This window comes from Podarcis erhardii (genome assembly GCF_964252035.2).
Source record: "Podarcis erhardii genome assembly, chromosome: 3".
NCBI classification, from domain to species: Eukaryota; Metazoa; Chordata; class Lepidosauria; order Squamata; family Lacertidae; genus Podarcis; species Podarcis erhardii.
In genome coordinates this window covers 32,569,578-32,594,725 of record NC_138507.1, presented here as the reverse complement: position 1 = coordinate 32,594,725, position 25,148 = coordinate 32,569,578, and the positions used below count along the sequence as shown (strand labels likewise).

The following is a 25,148-nucleotide window of genomic DNA, read 5'->3' as shown; positions in this document are numbered from 1 at the left end:
GAATTCGTGTGCTAAAACAGCCAATTGCCACATCCTGAAAATTCAGGTCAGGAGCTTCTTCTTAACGCCATTCCCAGGCATTCTTAAACAGTCCACAGAGGGTCAGTGCTCATTAGCTCCACTCTGTCCACCCACCAATTCAGCCTTCCCCACATTTAACAGAAAAGTTTTGAGGGGGTTTGTAAGCACCTTCTGTTTACAACGCAGGAAGGTCAGTGTGGAGTGGGCAGGGCTGGTGCATATGCCCCCTTTGCACAGAGGGTTTAAGAATGCCTTGTGAGGGGGTCTAAATTAGGGAGAGCCTGAAGTTCCATGTAAAAAAGAAGCCTTGATGCCTGGGAAAACAACCCAATATTCGAAATGGATGCCATGCTAGGATGCTCTTGTAACTTGTTAATTGTAGAGCAAACTTTTTCAGCAGTGGGCCTGTCCAGTGTCCCTCAGACCTTGTGGGGGGCCAGACTATATTTTTTTTGGGGGGGGGATGAACAAATTCCTACACCCCACAAATAACCCAGAGATGCATTTTAAATAAAAGCACACATTCTACTCATGTTAAAAATCCAGGCAGGCCCCACAAATAACCCAGAGATGCATTTTAAATAAAAGGACACATTCTACTTATGTAAAAACACGCTGATTCCCGGACTGTCTGTGAGCCAGACTGAGAAGGCGATTGGGCCACATCCGGCCCCTGGGCCTTAGGTTGCCTATCCATGTTGTAGAGGTAGAACAGAATGCCAAAATCTGCATCCCTGGAATCCTTGAAACCAGTCATGCTTCCAGTCCTCTCAATAATTCTTACAAAAGCAATCCTAAATATACTGGTCTGAAACGACGTTTACTTTGATACCAAATGAGAACAATGTTCTTCGAACTGGACTTTGACATCTTTCTCTCTGTCTCTGCCTTCAAGGGCTTGTGCATTGTCCTACTTTTGCCACCTTGTTTCCGTGTTCTGGTTGATGTATTTCTATTACCGTGGGTACTAAGCGTTCTTTGTATTTGGCAACTACCCTTAGTCTCTCCTTCAAGCCATCGATATCTATCACATAGAATGCATTGTCCTTACCAAGAGGCTGAAATGTAAGATAATGTCAGGAGCTGGATGACAAATAATACTCAGTTGTCTTTGTTGGTTGGGTGAGCTTTTTTAAGGGGCGGGGGAATGGGAGGTTGGGGGTCAAGGGAAGGAGAGAAACTTCTTATTCCCCCCCCCTGAAACTTTGCTGATTTCTCATTCCATCAAATAACCTTTATTATTTGGAAGGTAAGTTAGATTGCTAGCACATGGAAATAAATATTCTGGGATTGCAAGGAGAGAAAGAAAAGTGCTTTTGGGAGTGATTTGCAGCCAGCCAACAGTATGAAGAGAAAAACTTGCAGGTACACTTCACCCCCTCTTGAACTCTTGGGGTCAAATTATTGCTCATTTAGAAATGTAGATCCAAACTCCCACAATGCTTTTCTGCTTATAATATTCTCAGTTTGAAATTACAACCATTAAAAAAAGGAAAATTACACACACACAAACCCCTAAGATGGAAGAAATCAAAACTCTTCACCTGACTCTACTGGAAATTATTTACTGCACTTTTTTTTTTTACTTTTTTTTGAAACAGCAGAAGTGCACAGTTAATGCTGTTATAGAGGGTTTTGTTTCCTTAATCCAGGCCTGCACAACATTCAGCCTGTGGGCAATTGCAGTGCTTTCCCTGAGTGCCTGCTGCTCTCGGGGGTGGGGGCATTTTAATTATCCATTGTTTGCAGCCACCTATTCCTGAGCTCCTTTGTGTGGTCTCTCTTCAAATCCAAAGCTTCCCAGTGCTCACTCGGTGCCCAGTTGTTTTATGCACAAGTTGTGCACAAGGTTTATGCACAAGTTTTATGCCCAGTTGTGTTTTAGCACAAGGAAGGGTCTGAAGGCCATGCCACAAAAGCAACAGCAGGGAAGGAGGAGCCTTTGCACAACCCATCTCCTTGGTTTCCTCCTTGCTGAGGGTGGAAGTAAAAGCGGCCGAGGTGGAAGTAAAAGCGGCCAAGGAGAAGGGCTGTACGGAAGGCTTGAAAGTTTCCTTGGCTGGTTTGCTCACCTGTTTTCCTCTTGCCAGACCAGCTGAGGTGCAACTGCACATTCTCCTTTGGGCAGAACCTGCAACAACTGGAAGAGTTTCAGGTAGGGGTATGTGAGATGGAGGAGGATGACAAGGGATCTAAATCAAGCAATTCAGTTTTATTTTCGAGTATACCTCCTTAAGCCCAGGGTAGCCAGCATAGAACATTCCAGATGTTGACAGACTAGGGCTCCGTTCATTCCAGATCATTGGCCATGCTGGCTGGGATGGATAAGAGTTGGAGAACAGCAACATCTGGACGTATTCATGTTAGCTATCCCTGCTTGAAAGCTTAAAACGCTTTTAAAATATATTTTATGTGGAGTGGGGGTCTTAAGAGCTAAAGGTGACATAACAGGAAAGTCCTGCTCCCCACTTTCAAGCACCTGCACCCCTTTGTTAATTTCAATTGACATAGCAGTGCTACCGAATGTGTAGCTTTTTCTACTTGCTGCTCTAAATCTGCGGCCGTCTTCTCCTCCTCCTCCTCCTCCTCCTCCTCCTCCTCCTCCTCCTTCTTCTTCTTCTTCTTCTTCTTCTTCTCATCATCTTTCCTTCAGGAGGACATATGATAGTTTGGGGGGAGGGCTTTTTTTCAGCCGGAGCTCAGCTCTGGAGGACACCATTGCCATTCTAAGAGAACAAGGGAGAGGTTCGTGGTGAACTCTGGCACCTCTTTTTCTAGAAAAACAGCACTAGTTTGGTCATGTGATCAGAAAAGCAGCATGTGTAGCAAGGGTTTAATGCTCCATCCCCTCTCATCCCCACTGTTCCAATTAAAATTAACCACCCCCTACTGCTTTGCTCTGTATATGCTTGTAAGTGTAGATAGTAGTCATTCTGATTTTTTCGCAAGGACAAAGTTGCATCAAGCAATTGCTCTCCCATCATATGTTTCAGTTCATGTTCCTGTTGTTTCCTTGTTGAAAAAAGGTGGTTTGGGGTTGGTTGTCCAAGAGCTCCAAATCAGCTCTAAATGTGCAACTTGGGTGTGCCGGTCTGTGATTGACTCTCGCCCCAAAATAGTGACAGTCTGAAAGTGCACTAAGAATGGGGGAAGAGCAGACAGGAGTCCCTCACTCTGTAAGAAATGGTTAAATGGATGCTGCTTGCTGAATTACCTACTATGAAAAGCTGTATTTTTACCAGCCCTTGTTTACCCAAATCAAGGTCCAGAACCAACCTGGGAATGGAAGTGAAACCTTTCAGACATATTTTATCATTCGGAACAATTAATGCTAGATGAAGTGATGAAATGGTGACCTTGGGCTAAAGAGCTCTCCTCTCCCTGCCATTATCAAGTTAAAGATCTGATCTCTACATTTTCATGTGCCTACAACTTGACCTTAAAGAGAAACTAGCCTTTTCTTACCCTTCTCTATTTGCAGGCCACCACCACCTTTTCCACTGGCTGGGGAAACTTTTTTTTACAAAGTGCTTTGCAGCCAGACCTCTCAGTGAAAGTGGCACACTCTGCTCCCACCTCTAGCAGAACAATCTGCTAACTCTCGCTGCTGGAAGAGGAGGTGGTGACAGCAAAGGGAGCAGATGAAAGAATTGCCAGGAAGGCGGATAGACTTTTGGGCTGTCATCTGACAGTCCTGTTAGGAAGGCACGCTCTGTGTGTCAGCTTATGAGGGCCAGAAGGCAAAAATGCTGGTCAGGTCAGTTTTTATTTAGCTTTGCTTATGCGAGCCTCTTGGGACAGGGCGTTGAGCAGGAAGCTTGTATGTTTTCCAACCGGTGTCTTATGGTAGCATATGTATGTTGAAGCTGAGAGTTTTATACTGAGATGTAGCTCAGTGGTAGAGTCTCTCTGTCTTGCATGCTGAAGACCCCAGATCCAATCCTGGCATCTCCAGGTAGGGCTTGGGTATGCCTGCTGCTTGAAATTCTGGAGAGTTGCTGCCAGTCCCATAGACACTTGTTGTTTAGTCGTTTAGTTGTGTCTGACTCTTTGTGACCCCATGGACCAGAGCACGCTAGGCACTCCTGTCTTCCACTGCCTCCCACAGTTTGGTCAAACTCATGCTGGTAGCTTCGAGAACACTGTCCAACCATCTTGTCCTCTGTCGTCCCCTTCTCCTTGTGCCCTCCATCTTTCCCAACATCAGGGTCTTTTCCAGGGAGTCTTCTCTTCTCATGAAGTGGCCAAAGTATTGGAGCCTCAGCTTCAGGATCTGTCCTTCCAGTGAGCACTCAGGGCTGATTTCCTTAAGAATGGATAGGTTTGATCTTCTTGCAGTCCATGGGACTCTCAAGAGTCTCCTCCATCATCGTAATTCAAAAGCATCACTTCTTCGGCGATCAGCCTTCTTTATGGTCCAGCTCTCATTTCCATACAGCAGAGTTCAAAATTAGCCAGGTGCATTTTGCACCTAGCTTTCGGCCACTTTTGACCAGGTGAAGATGCCTGGGCACCAGGAAGGTGCCTGACATCTCTACCATCTGGAATTGCATGAAGGGGGTTCCTTGGGTCTGGATTGTTTTCATACACTAATACCACATCCTGTAGAATTCTATCCGTTACATTTTACTTGCGCAACTGGAATGAATTTCAGGAACCAAAATGCTTTTTTCTTTGCCGTCTGAGCAGGAGCAGTGAACAACGTTACAGTGAATTGTTGTAGCTTGTCTTCACTTGGCCCACCTCATTGTCCTGCTCACAGTCGTGAAGAATATCCCTACATTATGAATTGTCTGTGTCACCATTAAGGAAAAAGAGGTAGTGGCAGGCCAATATATATGTGGGCTGTCTCTGGAGCAAGTGACTTTTCTTCTTTAAGTTCTCAAAGCTCTTAACCTAGCTCAGGGTTGTCATCTGAACTAACCAGATGCTTAACAATCACAGTCAGTCTGTCATTTGAAGAACTTTAGAGCTGTCCTGCCCCCAAAGGGCAAGTAGACATTCCGTTTTGGTGTAATCTTGGTTTAAGAAGCCATTTGGCACCTAGCTTATATATCTGAGTTTCTAGCACTGGTAGACAGTAGTAAACTGGATGAACTCAGTGGAGGGCAGCTTTCAATGTTCCTGTGGATGGAGGAGAACAGCCATGTGAAATGTTGGCAGCAAACTGGCTGCTCCGGGATTAGCCTCTTTTAATGGACTCAAACAGATGATACTCCTCAAGCAGCCTTGCATTTTGATCGGTTGTCGGGTCACATATTTCACAGTGATATTAGCTGAGCTTTGTTGACAGCAAGGAGTTAACACACAAAGGACTTTGTGCTTGCCCCTTCAAAAGTCGCTGGGTCAGCCTGAATGCTGACTCTGCACAATGAGAATCTCATTTTACCTCCTGAGCCAAAGAAGACCTTGTGCCAGGGAGTGACACTTGATTCATAATACTGCCAGCGTTACAAGCAGGGCAAATCCATATTCCAAACCAGGTAATTATGACTTTGGAGACATCTCTAGCTTGCAAGCCTCCTCTTATATTGCATCTTTCTTGAGTTACCAGTGAGTATAGCTTCAGCATCTCTCATTTTGATAATTATCAGTAGTGTTTCTTTGGAGGCTGTTGCTATTACATAAAACCAGGGATGTTTTCTGTGACCATAGAGGTAAAAGAGATAGTTTGTCCGCTGCGAAGGCAGAGGAGCATATTTTAAAGAGGCAGGGAGTGACCTTTCTACCTTTAAAAAAAAAAAAAAACTACCCCAGTGAGCTTCTTAACGATTCCTAGTAGCAGTTAGGATCTAGAAGAAATATCCGTGGAAAGAATGTGGAAGAGAATGAATAAAGTGTCAGGCAAGCTACCTGAAAGGTAGACTGTACCAATAGGAATCTTCTACAGTAAGCGTGCTTTCTGTTTATATGAGGACACCAGTGGTTATGTGGCATTTTACAGAGTACAAGAGGAGCTCACAAATACATTTTAGGTCAGGAACAGGTGGGAGAAACAAACCAGGAGCTCTGCTTACTGTGGTGGCCAAGCATTGAATCCTGGGTTTTTTTTTTTTTTTTAAGCCATGGTTTGTTGGCTTGCATATCCTAGCTTGTTGGTGAACAACTGGCCAATATTCTGGTTCAGACATGTTTTCCCAGTGACAGCAATGGGGATTTTTACAAAACATTTTGAATGGGAAATCATCCTTTTTTGTAAAAAAAAAAATCCTGCGCAAATTAGTGTTTTCAGTCTTCATCAGAAAATTTCCAATTCCCTGCAGAGGGATTGGATTTAGCACATTCAGTTTCCTTTTATTTAGTAAACAAAACTGTAAACTTGCCAAGCTTGCCTACTGCTGCATTTTCAGCTAGTGCATCCGTTCATTGTTGCTAATGAATTTTAAGAAATATAAAATTCACACAGGGATTTTCCCCTCTCTGCTTCACTGGCTAGATGCCCTGTTTATTGTGACGTGCAAACGTGGCTGTGTGGTTTCAGTTGTGCATGCTCAGAGTTCTATTAGGGCATTAGCTGGTTTTTGGACAGATGTTCTGGGAAGCAGTCCCAGGCACAGGGCAGCGAGGGAGAAGTGATGGAACTGGTAGAGGATGCAGGAAACCTTTCAGCAGCTACAAGTGGTGGAACTAGATGAGCAAAGGTCATTGGCAGGATTGTATCAGGAGATGGCGGTGGCGGGGGCAAGGCTATGGAGGAGGTTGAAGGACCTTGCGCTGAATGTGGAAACAGACAGAAAGAAGTAGAGAGATAAAATTTGCCAAATCATTTTTATTGCTTTTTCCAGATCGTACCTAATCAGCCACAAATTAAAACAAATTTAATACAGTTTCCCCCAAAAATTGGTTTCCCGCCCTCTATTCTTGATGTGTCCAGTTTCCTCCTGTTGCTGCTTTATTTTCTAATACACGTTCCATTAAACTACTTTATCCCTAACCATCGGCTATCCACTTGCCTGTTCCTGCATGTGCAATATTTCAACATTTGCAATTTCTACAAGAGAGGTTACTCCACAAAGTGTCAAATCCACAATAGATCAGTAATGATCATTTCTAAAACCAATTCCTTTCCTGGGTGGAGATTTCAATGAGTGGTGTTGTATGATCAGAGTGGTGACAGAGGCATGTTATTACAGTGGCAGAGTGCTTGACAGATGTGAGGGGACCCAGGTGAGACAGCAGAAGACCAAAGAGGAGGAGGAGACTGTAGTCTAGATGAGAGATTACCATGGCGTAGACTTGAGTTCCTGCGGTGGGAAGGGCCGCGTTTTTTTGCAAAGCAACACAATGTAGCTGTGGACTCTGTATGAGGAACAAAGGAGGGGTAGAAAAACCAAGGTTACACGCCTGTTCAACACGGTAGATGGCAACATTGTCGACGAACAAAGAAAGTGTGCAGGGTGAAGCAGGAACAAAGAAAGGAGGCTTGGGAGGAAAGATGAGAAGTACAGTCTTGAGAAGATTGAGACTGAGACAACAATGAAGCGTCCAAGCAGAAATATTGGAGAGACAGCTGGAGACGTGAGGTTGGGGCGAGGGAAATGCTTCAGGGGAGCTGTGCTGAAGATCTGGTGTGTCAAAATCTCCAGCACACTGCCTTGAAACTAGGAGAAAAGAATCCTAACAAGACAGCAAGCATAGATTAAAGCCATTCATGCCTGGATGTGGGTCTGTTCTGGACTGGCGTCTGAGCCACAAACACGAGTTTGAACTAGCCGGAATTTATCCTTTGATCATGTGGCTTCTGACATCTTTTCAAAACTCTTCCGCAAGGCTAGCCTGCCATTTCTGTACTGTGACTAATTGTACCGTGCTGAATTTCCCAGTGTAATAGTTATACTTTTGAACTCTGGCAGAGGAGATGTTGTTTGGCTTGGAGGATTGTGAAAGTCATCTTAATGGGAAGAGATGTGGTGTGTTTTTTTGGTTGGGTTCATCTGGACTGCATTCTGCAGATTACCTCTTAATTCTCTGGGAAGTGCTTTGGCTAGCAGGCTCTAACTTTGTCAGAATCACTTACGGCTTTCATTCTCCATGTGAGGCAGATCTCCTGCAAAGGCACGAAGGGTTTCCAGGGGAAGACAAGCTCCTTTTATAATACCTTCCAACCAATATGAAGGAAGAGATTGCATCCCATGCCTTTTTTTGCTCATTGCCAATAAGCGACGGAGCCTTATGTACTGGAAGTTACTTTTAGATCCTTGTGAGACTTTTGTCACCTCTAAGCAGACACTGCCTGTCCCAGTTCTTACTACTATATATATATTTAAAAATAATGCCCAAATGGCACATGAGAGTGGCATATTCATGTCTTTAAATGCAAGGTGGTCTTTAAACAAAAATTCTAGCCAGGAAATCAAAGCAACACTTTCTTTGCAGCAAAGGAAGAATTGGGAGTAGACTTTGAGTGCACTCCCAATTCTTCCTCCTTTTATATAATAATAATAATAATAATAATAATAATAATAATAATAATAATAATAATAATAATAAATTATTATTATTGTTTATTATTAATACTTCTTATTAATAATTTAAGAATAACAACAACAACAACAACAATAATACCCTGCCCATCTGGGTGGGTTTCCCCAGCCACTCTGGGCGGCTTCCAACAAAATATTAAAATACAATAATTCATCAAATATTAAAAGCATCCCTAAACTGGGCTGCCTTCAGATGTCTTCTAAAAGTCAGATAGTTATCTGACAGGAGAGCATTCCACAGGGCAGGCACCAGTAACGAGAAGTCCCTCTGCCTGGTTCCCTGTAACTTCGCTTTTCACAGTGAGGGAACTGCCTGAAGGCCCCCTGCCCTGGACCTCAGTGTCCAGGCAGAACGATGGGGGTGGAGACGCTCCTTCAGGTATACTGGGCCGAGGCTGTTTAGGGCCTTTTAGCTGTGGTTTGAACTTTACCATGCCTGATATAACATCAAGCCCTGCAAAAGTGGATGTGGTATATGCGAAACAACATGTCAGACCACCCTGTGGTTCAGAGGGACTCCACCACAAATCTTAAAGGGCCAAAGGAGTGTGGAGGTAGGAGGTGCTTGAGCGTCTCTCCAAGTCCCACCCCCCATGTACATATAATTGGGTTCGTCCTACTCAGCCACAGAATGTCAGAAGACAATCGCTTCCCATTGAGGCCTCCTTAAGAAGGGTAGGCCTTCACGTAATACAATCCTTGTTGCAAATATCACACACTATAGCTGGAAAAAGAAAGGTAATAAAAAGAACCATCACTGTTGCAACGTTCCTGTTTTTCTCTGCAATTTCTGTCATGACAGTCAGCTTTTGTTTCCTCAGAGTCAGAGGAAATGGCAAAATATCATTTTTCTCCCCGTTACAAAAGAGAATGAGAGTTGTATTTCCAGAAATCCCTGCAGTTTCTTGGAAAGGGAAAAGAAAAGAGAAAAAGGAGGGACGGCTGCCACTTGAGCCGGTGGATTATTTTTTTAATGGTTTATTTGTTAATTCAGATCCCAAACATTATGTCTACATATTTGGGGATATACGTAACACATACACAGTCACAGTCTCTCGCTCTCCATTCAGAACACTGCAGCAGATGTCAGGAGTTGGCACAAGTTGAGAGAGAGAGGGGAAAAACATACAAAAAACACTTTTGTAACAGCACAGCTAAGGCCTCTGCAGTATATGATGGTGGTAGCACTTTTAAAACATGAGCCAGCCCCACCCAGTTATAATGCAGGAAGGAGGGATAGTCAACTGAGATTGAAAAACAGGGTCATTTGGGCAAGCAGGGGACCAAAGCCTCCCAGACAGTTCATATTTTTAGACTCCCCACCCCAGGCTCTTTTTTTGTGAAAGCAGTGTTTTATTTCTTTTTAAAAAACTGAATTCAGTTTAATCAGTGGTTTTGCTTTTATTTAGATGTTAAAGCCTAGACATATTTGGAGAGGAACACAGATGCTATGTACCATTCCCCATCCTCAAAAAAATGATCTTTCTAAATATTTCTAACATTGTGTTTATGGGGGGGGGGTAAAACTCTAAAAGAAAAACATTTGGGGGGCACACTGAGGAAAAACTTCCAACAAAGTAGTTTCTCTTTTGGGATGAGTGAAATGCTTTGAAAGACAATATTTTATTCATTCAGGGTGTGTAGTATGAAGAATTTTATATGCCAAGTTTTTAAAAAATGTATATAATGGTGTATTTGATACATTACACTGTATACATTTTCTCCATGTTCTCCCCACCCCACCCACTGAATGGCTTTAGAGACCTTGCATCTCTTAATACATATACAAATAAATTTACACAAGCACAAAACCATTCTGGCTTATTCCATAATGGTATTATGTAACCAAATCAATCATTGTCAATTCAGCCAAGTGAGATGACCACATGGAGATTCAGGTGGCAAGTGGATGACTCACCTGTAAATGTTCTCCTCCCCAAGTTTCTAATTACAAGGGGAAAGAGGACTTTCCTATCTCAGTTTGTTTTGCAAATAATATATATTTTTGTATGCAGCCTTTACCATGCCATGCTATACTTGTTTACACTAGTAAACTCAGTTTATACAGTGGTACCTTGGGTTACATATGCCTCAGGTTACATATGCTTCAGGTTACAAACTCCGCTAACCCAGAAATAGTACCTCGGGTTAAGAACTTTGCTTCAGGATGAGTACGGAAATTTTGCTCCGGCGGTGCGGCAGCAGCAAGAGGCCACATTAGCTAAAGTGGTGCTTCAGGTTAAGAACAGTTTCAGGTTAAGAACAGACCTCAGGAACAAATTAAGTACTTAACCCGAGGTACCACTGTATTGCACAAGCATGGACACACACTGCTGTTAGAAAACAACTTCCTCCCCCATGATCCAGTGATCTGGTGAGACAGTGGACACCTCACAGCTCATGTGTGATTGGGTCTTGTGTTGTGCTGGAGTGCTTGTCTCAATGGCAAAGGAAATGTGATGCTCTGCATTTTGACTGCTTAGTTTTGGAATAATGCCCCTTCTGCTTCCCTGCCCCCGGAAGCACCTTGGGGGATCCCATTCCAATTGTTAACTTTTGTGGGTGTGGGCCATTTTGTGACATACCTACAGAGAGATGAGCAAATACCTTATGTTTCACACAATCTTCTAATTTGCACGTTCCATGCCTCTAATTGTTTTGAGTTATTCTTCCAGTCCATTATACTGAGGGAGGAAAATTAAAGTCCCATTTTCCATTATTCTAGAAGTCTGTGTACTTTAGTTCAATTGCGTAGCAGATCTAAACTTTCTAGCTAATGTTGTTGAAGCCTGTTAAAAATTTCAGGGAGGATTTCCATGTTATCTGTGGCTGGACAGGAGTGTGCCCCCCAAAATCAAAACGTATCAGCAAAGTTCATGCTCTTTGTAAAAACCATAGAATTGTAGAGTTGGAAGGGATCCTGAGGGTCTTCTAGTCTAACCCCCTGCAATGCAGGAATCTTTTGCCCAGCGTGGGTCTCGAACCCACAACCCTGAGGTAAAGATTCTCATGCTTTACCAACTGAGCCATAAGAGTACTTCCAGAAGACCTGTTTATTGAGCATTCATTCTGATTTGTTTGTGGGGAGGCTAAGACAGTGTTCCATCAAAGCAGTTGTTGTCCCACACTGCCCACTTCATTTTCCTGTCACTTTCCTTACAGCTAAAAGTTGGGGGGGGGGTTCAGGAGAGAGGAAAAATTGGTTAGCTGTGCAAGACCTTCAAATCACCTTTAATCATCCAAGCTTAATTTACCAGCATGTGATTTGATACTACCTGAAATTAGTGACCATCTAGAAGTGTCATGATCCTGACATGGGGTAACTGTGCCCCTGAAGGACCAGGTGCGCAGCCTGGGAGTCATTTTGGACTCACAGCTGACCATGGAGGTGCAGGTCAATTCTGTGTCCCGAGCAGCTGTCTACCAGACCCTGAGACCCTACTTGCCCGTAGACTGTCTTGACAGAGTGGTGCACGCTCTGGTTATCTTCTGCTTGGACTACTGCAATGCCCTCTATGTGGGGCTACCTTTGAAGGTGACCCAGAAACTACAACTAATCCAGAATGTGGCAGCTAGACTGGGAGTGGCCACTGAGACCACATATCTCCGGTCCTGAAAGACCTGCATTGGATCCCAGTACGTTTCCGGGCACAATTCAAAGTGTTGGTGTTGATCTTTAAAGCCCTAAATGATCTCGGTCCTGTATACCTGAAGGAGCGTCTCCACCCCCATCGTTCTGCCCAGACACTGAGATCTAGTGCTGAGGGCCATCTGTCAGTTCCCTCACTGCGAGAAGTGAGATTAGGGGCCTTCTCAGTAGTGGAGCCAGCCCTGTGAAATGCCCTCCCATCAGATGTCAAAGAAATAAACAACTATCTGACTTATAGAAGACATCTGAAGGCAGCCCTATTTACGGAAGTTTTTAATGTTTGATGTTTTATCATGTTTTTAATATTTTGCTAGAAGCTGCCCAGAGTGGCTGGGGAAACCCAGCCAGATGGGTGGGGCATAAATAAATCAACATCATCATCATCATTACCTGAGTTTTATTTCATGGGGGGGAAGTGATATTCCCGCTCCTGAGTGTGTGTGTGTGTATGGGGCGAGGGGAACCTACTAATGCAAATCTGAGGGGGAAACCATCCTTAGTATAGCCATATTGCTGATAGTGTGGATTATGTCAATCTTGTTAACGTAGCCAGTTGCATACTCCTATTCCTGGGATGAGCAGAGCAGAGCTCAGAAAGGGCATGGTAGTTCTGTGGCATTATCCAGCATTGGGTGGTGGCTGTTGTTGTTTAGAGAAATACAGTGAGAAGGGATGAATAATTGCTTTCCCACCCAAGAGGGGGGAAACAGGAGACGCTTGGGGGTGGGTATATGGAAATGTTCATGTCAAAGTTTGAAGCAGCTGAACAACATTGCTGAGGTTATTGTGATGTGTGAATAAACAACTGCAACAAATGCCCTTGGAATACGCTGTTTCCTTTTAACAATTTAATATTGATTTTATCTCAGCATGGGCCTGTAAAACATTTTGTTGCTGCGAATCTTACCATTTCTTCTGATACACACACCCTGTTTGAAATGCCCTGCCTGGTCTTGTCTGAATGTAGCATTGCTGGCTACTGAGAGATCTCAGTAACATAACTCTACAGCTCCGTGAAATGTGAGTTCTTTGCATAGTTCAGGGTTGGCGGGGGGTAGCAGCAGGACTCCCTTGTGAGTCAGTAACTGGGAATTGGTGGCCGTGACATGGGGTTGCCATATGTCCTCTTTTTCCAGGACATGCCCTCTTTTTCATGGGTTTGTAAAATGAGAGTCGTCATAGCGATCCGTAGTTAAAAGCAGAAAGTCTGCAAACGTATCCTCTTTTTTGCTATTCCAAATATGGCAACTCTAGCAGTGTGAACAGCTCAAAAGTTGCAAGCTTGCACAATATATGGGACGGACCTGGGAGATACAGTGTGACTACTTTAGGGAAAGAATGTAGTTCTGGAACGCTTTACAAAGAGGAGTATTTTCTTATTAACTTCTGTGTTGATTGTGCTTTATTATTCTGTGCCTGCATCCCATTTAGTGGTAGATACTATGTGTGCATGTGTGTAGCTGCCTTATACTGGTCCATCTATTCCAGTAGAATAATAGAATTGTGGAGTTTTGACAGAACCCAAGGAATGCAGAAAACTCAGCTAAGGCATCCATAGCAAATGCCATGCAACCTCTGCTAAAAAACCTCCAAGGAAGGTATTATGTACTCTGCTTAGCAATGCTTCATCCAGGCAGAAGTCTTCCCAGTTGCCAGGGATCCTTTGAACTGAGGATGCCAAAGATTGAGTCTCTGAATGCAGTAAAATGGTTCTTGACTGCGCTTTGGTCTCTGCCGGTTAAGAAGATGTCAACACAGCACCACAAGTGTTGGTTCTGACCTGGTAACTGGAGACCTGATCTCTCTCTTTCCCCCCTTAAACACATCCACCCACCTCTGGACATTGGTGCAGCAGCAGGCAGCAAAGAGTACCCTCATTTTCCGATGCTGCAGAGCTGCATGGTTTTGATAGTGCGACCCTCCTCTATGCATACTGTCAAAAGGTGAAGTCCCAGGAAGGGTTTACTTGACAAGCTTGGTTCTGCTGTGCTTATTTGGAAGGTGGCATTAAGTCACTATAAGACACTGTTTATTCTGCTGTGTTTAAACTTGGTCTGAAATATCAGGGCTGCGGGTAAGCTTTATTTGGCAACTCTCATCTTTTGGTTAAATGAGCTGCTGCTATGGTTTCGCTGTACATAGACTTGTTTTGTTTTGTGCATACAGATACAGACACACACACACACACACACACACAGAGGCCAAAAAGTGACTCAGGATTATTTATAAAGTAGGAGAGGAGGAAGGCAGGTGAAGAGTCTCTTTTTAATTATAAGTGTTTCCTGTGCAGCTACAAGCTATAAAACAAGTTCCTGCTGCATCTGTTTCAGGCTTTGACTTGTGAATATTGTTTTTCAGTATCCAAGTAAAGTAGAGATGGCTTCCATTTTGTCTCTTTTCTTGTACGCTGCCTTCAAGATGGCAGGAGATGTTTTTAAATACGTCTTTAGGGATGTAAACTTTATAGTGTGCTCTGTTCAGCGTCAGTGTCTTCTCCCATTATTTGTGGTCTTCCTGCAGCTCTTAACTATTGAATGCAAAAGAAGCCTTACAAAGTTATGCCATACTTTATGCATTTGAAACTCCATAAGGAAATGTGTATCTAACGTAACGTTTTGCAGAATTTCCCTAAATCTCCTTTAAGCCTCCCTTGCGATAAGTAGAAGAGTACCATTTATAAATGCACATTTAAAGTAGTATAGGCTCCTTATTTGTGTCCTGGCCTTGGGAAATGCAGAAAGTCATGTTTATACTGTGATGTGAGTTCAACAGCACTCTTTCCACCTGTGATTCAGAGGTATACTGACAGTGGAGCAGCCTTCAGTGCAAAAGATGGGCTGTAATTCCCCAAATATTCCTGCAAAAATCTTCCAAGTTTTCAGAGGAATACTTGGGGAGCCTGTGGCCTTTTGGTTGTTGCTGGACTCCAACTCCCATCAGCCACAGCCAGTGCAGTCAATGCTTAGGGATGATGGGTGTTGCAGTCTAGCACCATCTAGGGAGCCATGGATTCCCACACCCACAAAGGTATCTCATGCTAGTTTAAACTGTATCCTGATAGCAGCCTTTCCATAGAAAAGAGCAAAATAACTGTTTTCTCCCCATCTTCCATATAGGTTGCACAATGACGTCTCTGGATGAAACAATCAATAGCTATCTGGACGTTTGGCTTGGACCCAGAGGTAGGTGGTTTATTTGGGAGAGGGTGGACTACCTAGTTTCTGATTACTTACCAAAGGTTTTTATGTTCCTGAATACAGTGACATTTAAAAAAACTCTTAACTAAGATGTTGTGTAGTAGTCACTGGAATGAGGACTGAAATCCCTGCATGGTTGGTTTTTTTTGTTTTGTTTTGGCTTGCAATGGATACAAGTGCTTTATTAGATGTATACTTTTATCGTTGTTGGAATTCAATACAAGGGCTGTTCTGATTTATGCCACTTTAGGTAGCTAGATCTTTTGGAGAGGTGGCCTATAATTACATTAATAAATAAACTCCCCAGCAGCAGCGTCAGTGAGCGAATAGCATATTTCTGCGCTGAATTCTTCTGTGTACAAAATAGCTCCGTTTTAAGACTCTGCCTCTGTGGTTCTGTTCCCATGGAAAGCACAGTCACGAACAAAATGAAATAGTTGCCCTTTTTATGTGTTTGCTTAGACATATTGCATTTGAGGCACCCTCGCTGATCTCACCCTCTGCATCAGCTGAGTTGGCACAAAAATTGAGCCCGCATGTTCCGATGATCCTGCAGGGTGAGAATTCTGTAGTGACATTCGATCCTGACGTCAGAGTGGAAAACACATGAATGAGGCAGCCCATTTATGTTAGCACATGTTCAAAAACTCCTGTCAGTTAATAGACTCATAAACATTACAGCTATCGTAAAATACGAAATTGCTCTTGCATTTGGCGTGTGTTAAACAATTGTGGAAGCAATCTATCCAAACTGAACCGCTGAAATGCCATTGATATCTGTGGGAAAGATAAAAGTTCATATTGTAGCTTAAATGACAGAACACACAATGCTGTATGGAGAAAGACCCAAGTTCGGTGTTCAAATTTAGCCAGGCGCCCGGCATGTTTTGCGCCTGACTTTTGACCGCTTGTGACCAAGTGAAGATGCCCTGAGCACCAGGAAGGCAACTGAGATCTCCACCATCTGGAGGTGCATGCTTGGGGATCATTGGATCTTGGCTGTAGAATTCTATCCGTTACATTTTACCTGCGCAACGGAATGAATTTCAGGAACCAAAATGCTTTTTCTATGCAGCAGGAGCAGTGAACAACATCACAGTTAATAGTTGCAGATTGTCTTCACTTAGCCCACCCCACTGCCCTGCTCACAGTTGTGAAGAATATCCCTACATTATGAATGTTCTGTGTCCCCATTAAGAAAAAGAGGTTGGAATAGGTCAATATATATGTAGGCTGTCCCTGAATCAAGTGGCTTTTCTTCTTTAAGTTCTCAAAGCTCTAAGCCTAGGTCAAGGTTGTCATCTGAGCTAGCCAGATGTTTAACTGAGAATCAATCCCAGTCATCTCCATCCTTTGAAAAATAAGACTTTAGAGCAGGGTTTCCCAAACCTGTGTCTCCACCTGTTTTTGGACTACATTTCCCACCATCCCTAGCTAGAAGGACCAGTGGTCAAGGATGATGGGAATTGTAGTCCAAAAACACCAGATGGAGACCCACATTTGGGAAACCCTGCTTTAGAGCCGCCATCTTGCTCAAAAATGGCATCTAGACATTCTGTTTTGATGACTGTAATCTTGGTTTAAGGAGCCATTTGGCACCTAGCTTATATATCTGAGTTTCTAACACTACCCAAGTTTGCTTCCTGGTGTTTCCACTTAGAAGATCTGAGGAGGCTTCTGCTTATGACCTGTGCATGTTGCTGTCCATTAGAACAGATAGCATTACCTAGCTGGACCAAAGTTCTGATGGTGTAAGACTGGGCTCTCCAGATGTGACTGGGCTTCCGCTCTCATCAGCTCTGCCCATTGGCCATGCTGGCTGGGGCTGATAGGAGTGCTATAACATCTGGAGGGCACCAGGTTCCCCATCCCTGGTATAAAGCAGCATCATATCATCACTTTGCTTAACTCTACTATGACACACCCATGGGAATGAAAGATGCTCCAATTTTCTTGGATCATCCCCAGGTTTCCAAAACATGAAAGGCCGCCCCCCAAGAAAGTGCAACTCCTCGGAATATATTTTTCAGATTCAACAGCAAAACTTAATTGTGTGAACATGGGATCTCGGATCTCTTTATAATATTTAAGCACTATTTAAAATATTTACATTCTCCTTATTTTGCCGCAAAGCCTGGTGGTTCAGATGGGTGGGAATCAATAGAACTGAGGAAGTGCCAACTTGAAAGGTGAGGCGAGCATCTTGGCTTTGACAAAATCCATCTAATTTCAGATAATGGGAGTAATGGAGATGTCAGGAAGGAGAGAATGAAAAGTAACTTGGAATATAAAAGCACCAGGTATCAAGATTTGAGAGAGAAGTAGGAAAGGCTAGTGTGTCAGGTGCTCCTTCAGGGAGCAGCACTTTTGTAAAGGGAGCATAATTAGTTGTTTAGCAACAAAGCAATTAAATAAAACCTCGCCACGGGTGTGGGGTTTGTGTGCAATTCAGAGCAACGGGCTTTTCTCACTGTATCTCCCAGCTATTATTCCTTTGGCTTCTCTTAGGAAAGCCTTGCTAAAGGGGGAACCAAATCTCCACACACACCAGAAACCACTAGCACAGATTGTCCTCCCAACTTCCTTTGGTCTGAAATGTTGGTATTGAATCTGGTCAGGCGCTCTGGAGCATCTGCTTCCACCACATGCATAAATGTGCACCCTTCCCTTTCCTAACAATGAATATTCCGCCAGTCTTAAGTCTCAGAAGTCTTTGAAATTGCCTTAATCCAGATAACAGTTTTGCCTTTGTGTTCCATTTCAGATCCCAGAGTAAAAGGATGGTTTCTCCTGACCAATTACACACCTACCTTCATCTTCACCGTCTTATACTTATTAATCGTATGGTTAGGACCAAAGTACATGCGGAACAGGCAGCCGTTCACCTTCAGGGGTATTCTAGTGGTCTATAACCTTGGGCTTACGCTTCTGTCCCTCTATATGTTTTATGAGGTAAGAAATGAAGAGGCTGTGTATTTTTCTCACATTACTTGTACCATGCTTTCATACAAAATATTGGGTTCAGGAGGCCTCTCCAAATAATACAGATTCAGAAAACTTCTAAAAGCAACTGGGAATGGCTCCCACCAAATCTCTGTTTTTGCAAGGAGTTTCACAGGGCAGAACCTGCCACACTAAAGGCTCGGTCCCTGGTAAAGTGGCAGAAAGGATGTGAGGCGAGAGAGTCTTTGTGCTGACCACCTCCATCGCAAGGATCCTTCAGAAGGGGGTTGCTGCCAGGAACATTATGTGCAGGTGTATTTTGATGAACAGAATGAAAGTTTATGAGTCATGGTGGAGGGGAGAGCATATGTGTACAAATTCAACAGAGCTTTGTTTGTTTGGTTGGTTGCTATTCTATACGATTTATGCTGTATTTGTGATGTTCCATTATGCTATTTTTATCTTTTGTTTGTAAGCTGCTTTGGGATTTATTTGAATAAAAAGCAGCATAGAAATAGAATCAATCAATCAATATCAAATCAATCAATCAATCAATCAAAAAGGCCAGTCAAACCTCAGGGGTGTGTGGGACCACCAGCAAATGCCCCATCGGTGATCAAGGTGGATATATTTGTCTGGAAGCTTGGACTTCACAATCCTTGTAATATATTTCCTTCTCTCTCCCCCTACCCCCAACTTTGGTAAACTTTGACCAATTGTGACTCCTAAAAAGTTAACCATTATAGTTGCACAGTTCATACATTTACAGGCCACCAACACCTTTCTGGTGGCAGAGGAACATAGTCTTCTAAGCTCATCCTGCAAAAGCTTTGCATGTTTGACGGTAGCACTTACCTCAAGTGTGGTTTGGCAGAGAAAGTGGCTCATACATTCCTGAAATAAGTGAACAAGCAGGGCCGTTCCACACATGGCTGAATGCACAAAACCCTCGTGCCGCATTTTATGGGAGATGCGTGGTTAAGTGACAGTGACCATAACCTGCTCCTATGTCATGGCAAGCAGCTCGGAAGACCAGAAAACTGCATGAAATGAGTCTCTAGCAAACACATCCTTTGAATAATAGTTACGTAGAACCCTATGATATTAGAAACGCATGTTGTTGTTGTTGGGGGGTGGGGAATTGTTCACATTTTCACAGTACCGTAAAAAGAGCAAACTAATCTACAGGAAATACAAAAAAGAAAGAAACTAAAGGAAGAAGGAACAGGAAAAAAGAAACTACTCATTGCTTATATTGTAACTTTCATCCCCTACAGAGGAAGGTGTGCCCTCCCAGCTCTCACCTGGCCCCATCCCTCTCTTCCCACAGCCTCTCGTCACTGTGGTACCTCTCCTTACCCACTGTGGCGATCACACAGGTCCCCAAATGTTTCCCCGTCTATTGATCCCTGTGCCACCACTTTATTTCTTGCTGCCACCACCCAGGCCCTACCTGGTACAATACTGAGTCCAGTCAGGGTTAAATTGGGACATAAATGTCTGTTTATTTATTGCAGTTTAACAAGCGTGTGGTTTCATAAACAGTATCAGTCAATTACATTCGTGGGGTGCCTATCCAGACCTATAACTTCCACTACCTGCTCTCACTCACTAAACCACCTCTCAGATATTTACTTGTCTGCCTAGCCCCTAACTGTTCCTGACTCAGCTTATTTCGCTACACTAACTCAACCTACCCACAGACTTTATCCCAATTCACTTTCACTCCAACCAACCACCCAACTTCCAACAAACTCCTCCCTTTGCCCCTCCCAGAGCTGGTTTTATAGTCCCTCTGGTTCCACCCCCCTCCCCCAGGTTCTGATAGGGTAACCTGTTTAACTATTTCACCTCCAGCACTCTCATATGGTAATGTCAAACCCACCTCTCACACAGGGTTCTCAAACTGTCCTCCCCTTATCTGTATACTGTTCTTGTTGTTGTTTAGTCGTCTTAGTCGTGTTCGACTCTCCGTGACCCCATGAACCAGAGCATGACTTGGAAACTCTCACTTCTCAAAGCTTCTCTTCTTTTTTTTATGTCCATGGAGTTTTCTTGGCAAAATACTGGAGTGGTTTGCCAGTTCCTTCTGCAGGTGTATCACATTTAGTCTAAACTCTCGGCTATGACCTGTCTGTCTTGGGTGGCCCTGCATGCCATAGCTCACAGCTTCTCTTGAGTTATTCAAGCCCCTTCACCACAACAAGGCAGTGATACATGAAGGGGATACAGTTCTTACCAAAGTACAGTAAGAATATGAGAATAAGAATAAACCACCAAGGGAGATAAAAGTAAAAAGAGGAAAAAGAAGAAAGAAATAGATAAAAGGACCTCCAGCTACCTATCTGTCGGTTGTGTATACAATATTTCTTGTTGAATCTAGGTTATTCAATTATTCCTCCCCTTGCTATATTTTGTTTTTCCAGCTCATTTATCAGTTGCTTGGGGGGGGGGGCATGGCGTGTTCTTGGTTTGCACAGAATGGCCTTTCCTTACCTGGGGAGACAAGGTTTGTTTTCCCATTCTATAAAGGTCTGGAGGCTCTGTAGCCTAGTTATTCTGGCTTTGGTTGGTACCTGAGTAGGATGTTCATGCGAAGTGTTCTAAAAGATCCCGGCTAAAATGGGAACAGGAGCAAATGTGCTAGAATAGGAGTTCAGAATCTTCTACAAAAGTGGCATGACAGTCTTAAACAGTTTGTCCCCACGCCTTTTCCCTGCAGAAAAACCTCACAACAAACAGAACTTCTCTCGGAGAGTTAGATACCTAACTTTTTATATTGCTTGGGAAACACCTAATTATTGCAGATACGACAGGAGCAGTTTATTTGTTTAGAGCAGTGTTTCCCAACCTTGTGCCTCCAGCTGTTTTTGAACTACAACTCCCATCATCCCTGACTAGCAAGACCAGTGGCAAGGGATGATGGGAATTGTAGTCCAAAAACAGCTGGAGGCACAAGGTTGGGAAACACTGGTTTAGAGATCATTAGTCTTCATTTCCTTTTCCACTTGAACATACTTGCTGTGTCAAAGTAGGTGTTCAAGTGAGATAGTGGCATCTGTGGCATGTGTTCCGGAGCAAATATTTTGGCACCAGGATTACCCACAATGAACACATCTACGCAATCCTTTCTCCTTTAGAACCTCACAGGAATGCATTTTCCCCCCTTCTGATTTTTAATTTGAAGGGAAATATCTGGCCAAACAAATAACTTCAGATACTGCGTTTGGATTTCAGGGTCATGTTGCCTTAATAGAAACGGTACATTTTAAAATGTACCTTTTGTGTGTTTTTTGAAAGCAAAATAAAAATAAAAATCTGTTACCTGCTCCTCCCTCTGTGACACTAACCCACCTGGTATTTTATTTTTTAAAATCCCTTGTGTCATTGCTAATCACATTGTTAACCTAATGTGTGGTTAGACCCTTCAATCAGTAGCCAAGGCTCAACAGAATATAGTAGACTAGTTAATAATGCCAGTGATCTGCAAGAATGGAAAAGGTGGGGAAATCTTGACTTCTGTGAACAGATAATAATTTAGGATGCTGTAGTAGTAAGGGGCTTTCTAAATGGTGGGCACAAATCTGCATTATGTATAGAAGGGTTTTCTTTTGTTTTGTTTGACAGCAAAGACAAAGCACAAATACACCAAATTGCTGCTGCTGTAGAGCTTGTGGGAAATCCTGTAGGGAACAATTAATGGTCAAGTCCTCCTTCCCATGTGTGCTCAAGCCTATTTGTCATTTCATATGTAAGATGAGATAACTACAGAGACTGAATGCAGTGGCAGCAGGAATGGGCAGCAGGTTACTATGGGGAACTTGCAAACTATAAATGGAGAACATATTGTTTGTGGTATTCCCAAGCCAGAGTTTCTTGAGATAGTTTGAATGGAAATTCTGCAGATAATGATTATGCTATCATTGGGTAGTACTCCCACCCCCACCCCCCAACAAAAAGTTAGAGTACCTTGTTTTCAAAATGCATGTTTTTATTTTTGTACTGGAAATAAAGCAGTAGTTTTATAGTGAGGTTAGGTGGGGGGGGGGAATGCCAAAAGAGAGCTGCTTATTACATTGCATTTATATTTTTGTTCCACCCTCTTCATCCAAACAGTTTGGAAAGCATATTTAATTTTATCTTTCCTGCCCGCCCCCCCCCCCGCAGTTTTATTCACCCAACAGCCCTGTTAGGTAGTCCAGGCCAATAGAAAGTGACTGCCTCTAGGCCACCAACTAAGCTTTGTGTATATGAACTGGCCAAGTCCTGGATCAGCCACAAAAGCTATATCTGATTTCATAAAAATGCAGAAATCTCAGCTGGAGAAATCTCAGGCATGCTAAAGCAATGAGTCTTGCACATTTAGAACTGTTTATGGAAACCAGTTGACATTCACTATATACGCACTCTAAATGTTGAGGTTAGTCCTTTGATTTTAAAATGCTGTGTGTGGTTTTATTTTTGGGGGGGGGGTCAAGGAAGATATATTACATGAAGTTCTAAATAAACATTTTTCAGAAGACGTTATCTAAATTATAAATCCTGGCCTCTTGCCTTGAGTTGAGTTTTGTTTTGTTTTGCTTGCTGGCCCAGCCAAGTCAATACTCATGAGATTTGACCAGTATTTTTGTCAAATCTAAAATTATATTTTCATGTTTTCTTGTAAGGAAGCTTCTTGTGGTCAAGTCAAGAAGACTTGAAATAGAAGTCTGATGGAAAGTGTAAAAGAAGACTGTTTCGGAATCAGACTCTACTCTCATCCTGCTTTTATAGAAGCCCCTCTTAAAGATTATCAATCCCTCCCCCAAGAGTTGCAGGCTATTTCAGCATTGTGATGTGTACATACAGTGGTACCTCGGGTTAAGTACTTAATTCGTTCCGGAGGTCCGTTCTTAACCTGAAGCACCACTTTAGCTAATGAGGCCTCCTGCTGCTGCGCCGCCGGAGCACAATTTCTGTTCTCATCCTGAAGCAAAGTTCTTAACCTGAGGTAATATTTCTGGGTTAGCGGAGTCTGTAACCTGAAGCGTCTGTAACCTGAAGCGTATGTAACCCCAGGTACCACTGTATCTCACTTTTACCTCTAGGCTATTGGATAGCAGACATTTCCAAAACCTGACTGAGTAGTGCATGATAGGGAATCTCAATCCCAAAGGCTCCTCTGTCCAGCCCTTGGGAGGCAATACCCATCAGCAGCCCTACTCTGCACTCTCCTTCAGTGAACTCTTAGAATCATAGAGTTGTAAGGGACCAGGAGGGTCATAATCTTAATCTCAGGGCCATGGGTTTGACAAAAGATTCCTGCATTGCAGCAGGCTGGACAAGATGACCCCCACTGCAATGCAGGAATCTCAACTAAAGCATCCATGATATATGGCCTTCCAGTCTCTGCTTAAAAACCTCCAAGGAAGGCAAGTCCACCACCTTCCGAGAGAATCTGTTCTGCTGTCGAAGAGCTCTTACTGATGTTTAGTTGGAATCTACTTTCTTGTAACTTGAAGCTCCTACCCTCTGGAGCAGGAGAAAACAAGCTCGTTCTATCTTCCATGTGGCAGCCTGTGGTGATCACACAGGGTCCCCGGACGTTTAACGGTCTATTGATCCCTGTGCCACCACTGTGCTCGCTTCCCCACTGCCACCAACCCGTTACTCTCGGGTAAAACACTGAGTCCAGTCAGTTGTTAAAAGTGAACCAAAAAAACCAAGTTTATTTTACAAGCATTAACAAATTTATGGTTTCTCAGATAATATTCCTGTCAGTATCTTAACTTTAGTTTCTTTACCGGCCTATACCTTCCTAATACCTTCTGACTGATTATCTCAACTGTTTGACTGACTCCTCTTAACAAATTCTCTCCCTCTCTCACACCAGACTAGCCCAACCCACAGACTTATCTTCTCTGTCTCTCCTAACTCCAGACTGTCTCTTCAACAACTCTAACTCCTGACTTCTCCCTTTGGGTTCCCATTGGTTAGTCATTTTACAATTAGTTAACCCTTTCCTTATGAACCCAGTATGATGTCACACACCTAGGAGGGCAAACACCACACAGCCCTTTAGATATATGAAGTTGGCTATCATATCTCCTCTCAGTCTCCTCTTTACCAAACTAAACATTCCAAATTCCCTCATAGCACTTGACTTCCAGACACTCGATCACCCTCCTCTGCTCACAATCTGGCTTGTCAACATCCTGCTTACCGTATTTTTTGCCATATAGGACGCACTTTTTCCCCTCCAAAAATGAAGGGGAAATGTGTGTGCGTCCTATGGGGCGAATGCAGGCTTTCGCTGAAGCCTGGAGAGCGAGAGGGGTCGGTGCGCACCGACCCCTCTCTCTCTCCAGGCTTCAGGAAGCTATCCACAAGCCTTGCGAACCCGGAGGGAGTTGCCGCCGGGCTCGCAAGCCTTGCGGGCAGCAGCCTGCAGCCCGAAGCTTCACGCAGGTGTCCGCAAGCCTTGCGCGTCCAGCAGGAGTTGCCGCCGGGCTCTCAAGGCTTTCAGATAGCAGCCTGTTCCGGGGGCTGGGGGGGAATAAATTTTTTTTATTCATTCCCCCCCCAAAAAACGAGGTGCGTCCTATGGTCCGGTGCGCCCTATAGGATGAAAAATACGGTAAATTGTGGCACCCAGAATTGGACACAATATTCCAGGCGTGGTCTGACCAAGCCAGAATAGAAAAATCCCCCTCTCACTCTCCACTCTTTTAAAAGCTGTCGTTTGCCTCCAGCATCTAATGAAACTGCTTTTGGTGGACTTTTACCCTAAGGTCTTGTGAATATGACTTTGATTCTTTTAAGTTTATATATATATATATATATATATATAGAGAGAGAGAGAGAGAGAGAGAGAGA

At 43.5% G+C, this 25,148-nt stretch overlaps 1 protein-coding gene across 2 annotated transcripts in view; it reads left to right on the top strand.

Moving 5' to 3' along the window:
* The window catches only part of ELOVL5 (ELOVL fatty acid elongase 5), a 74,705-nt gene that overhangs the window by 33,287 nt on the left and 16,270 nt on the right, over positions 1–25,148 (top strand). For both annotated transcript variants that reach the window (XM_081857414.1, XM_081857413.1), the window contains exons 2-3: positions 15,270–15,335; positions 18,115–18,302. In XM_081857414.1, the coding sequence (XP_081713540.1) occupies positions 15,278–15,335; positions 18,115–18,302 (246 nt within the window). In that variant the 5' untranslated portion in view covers positions 15,270–15,277. The remainder of the gene's footprint in view (positions 1–15,269; positions 15,336–18,114; positions 18,303–25,148) is intronic.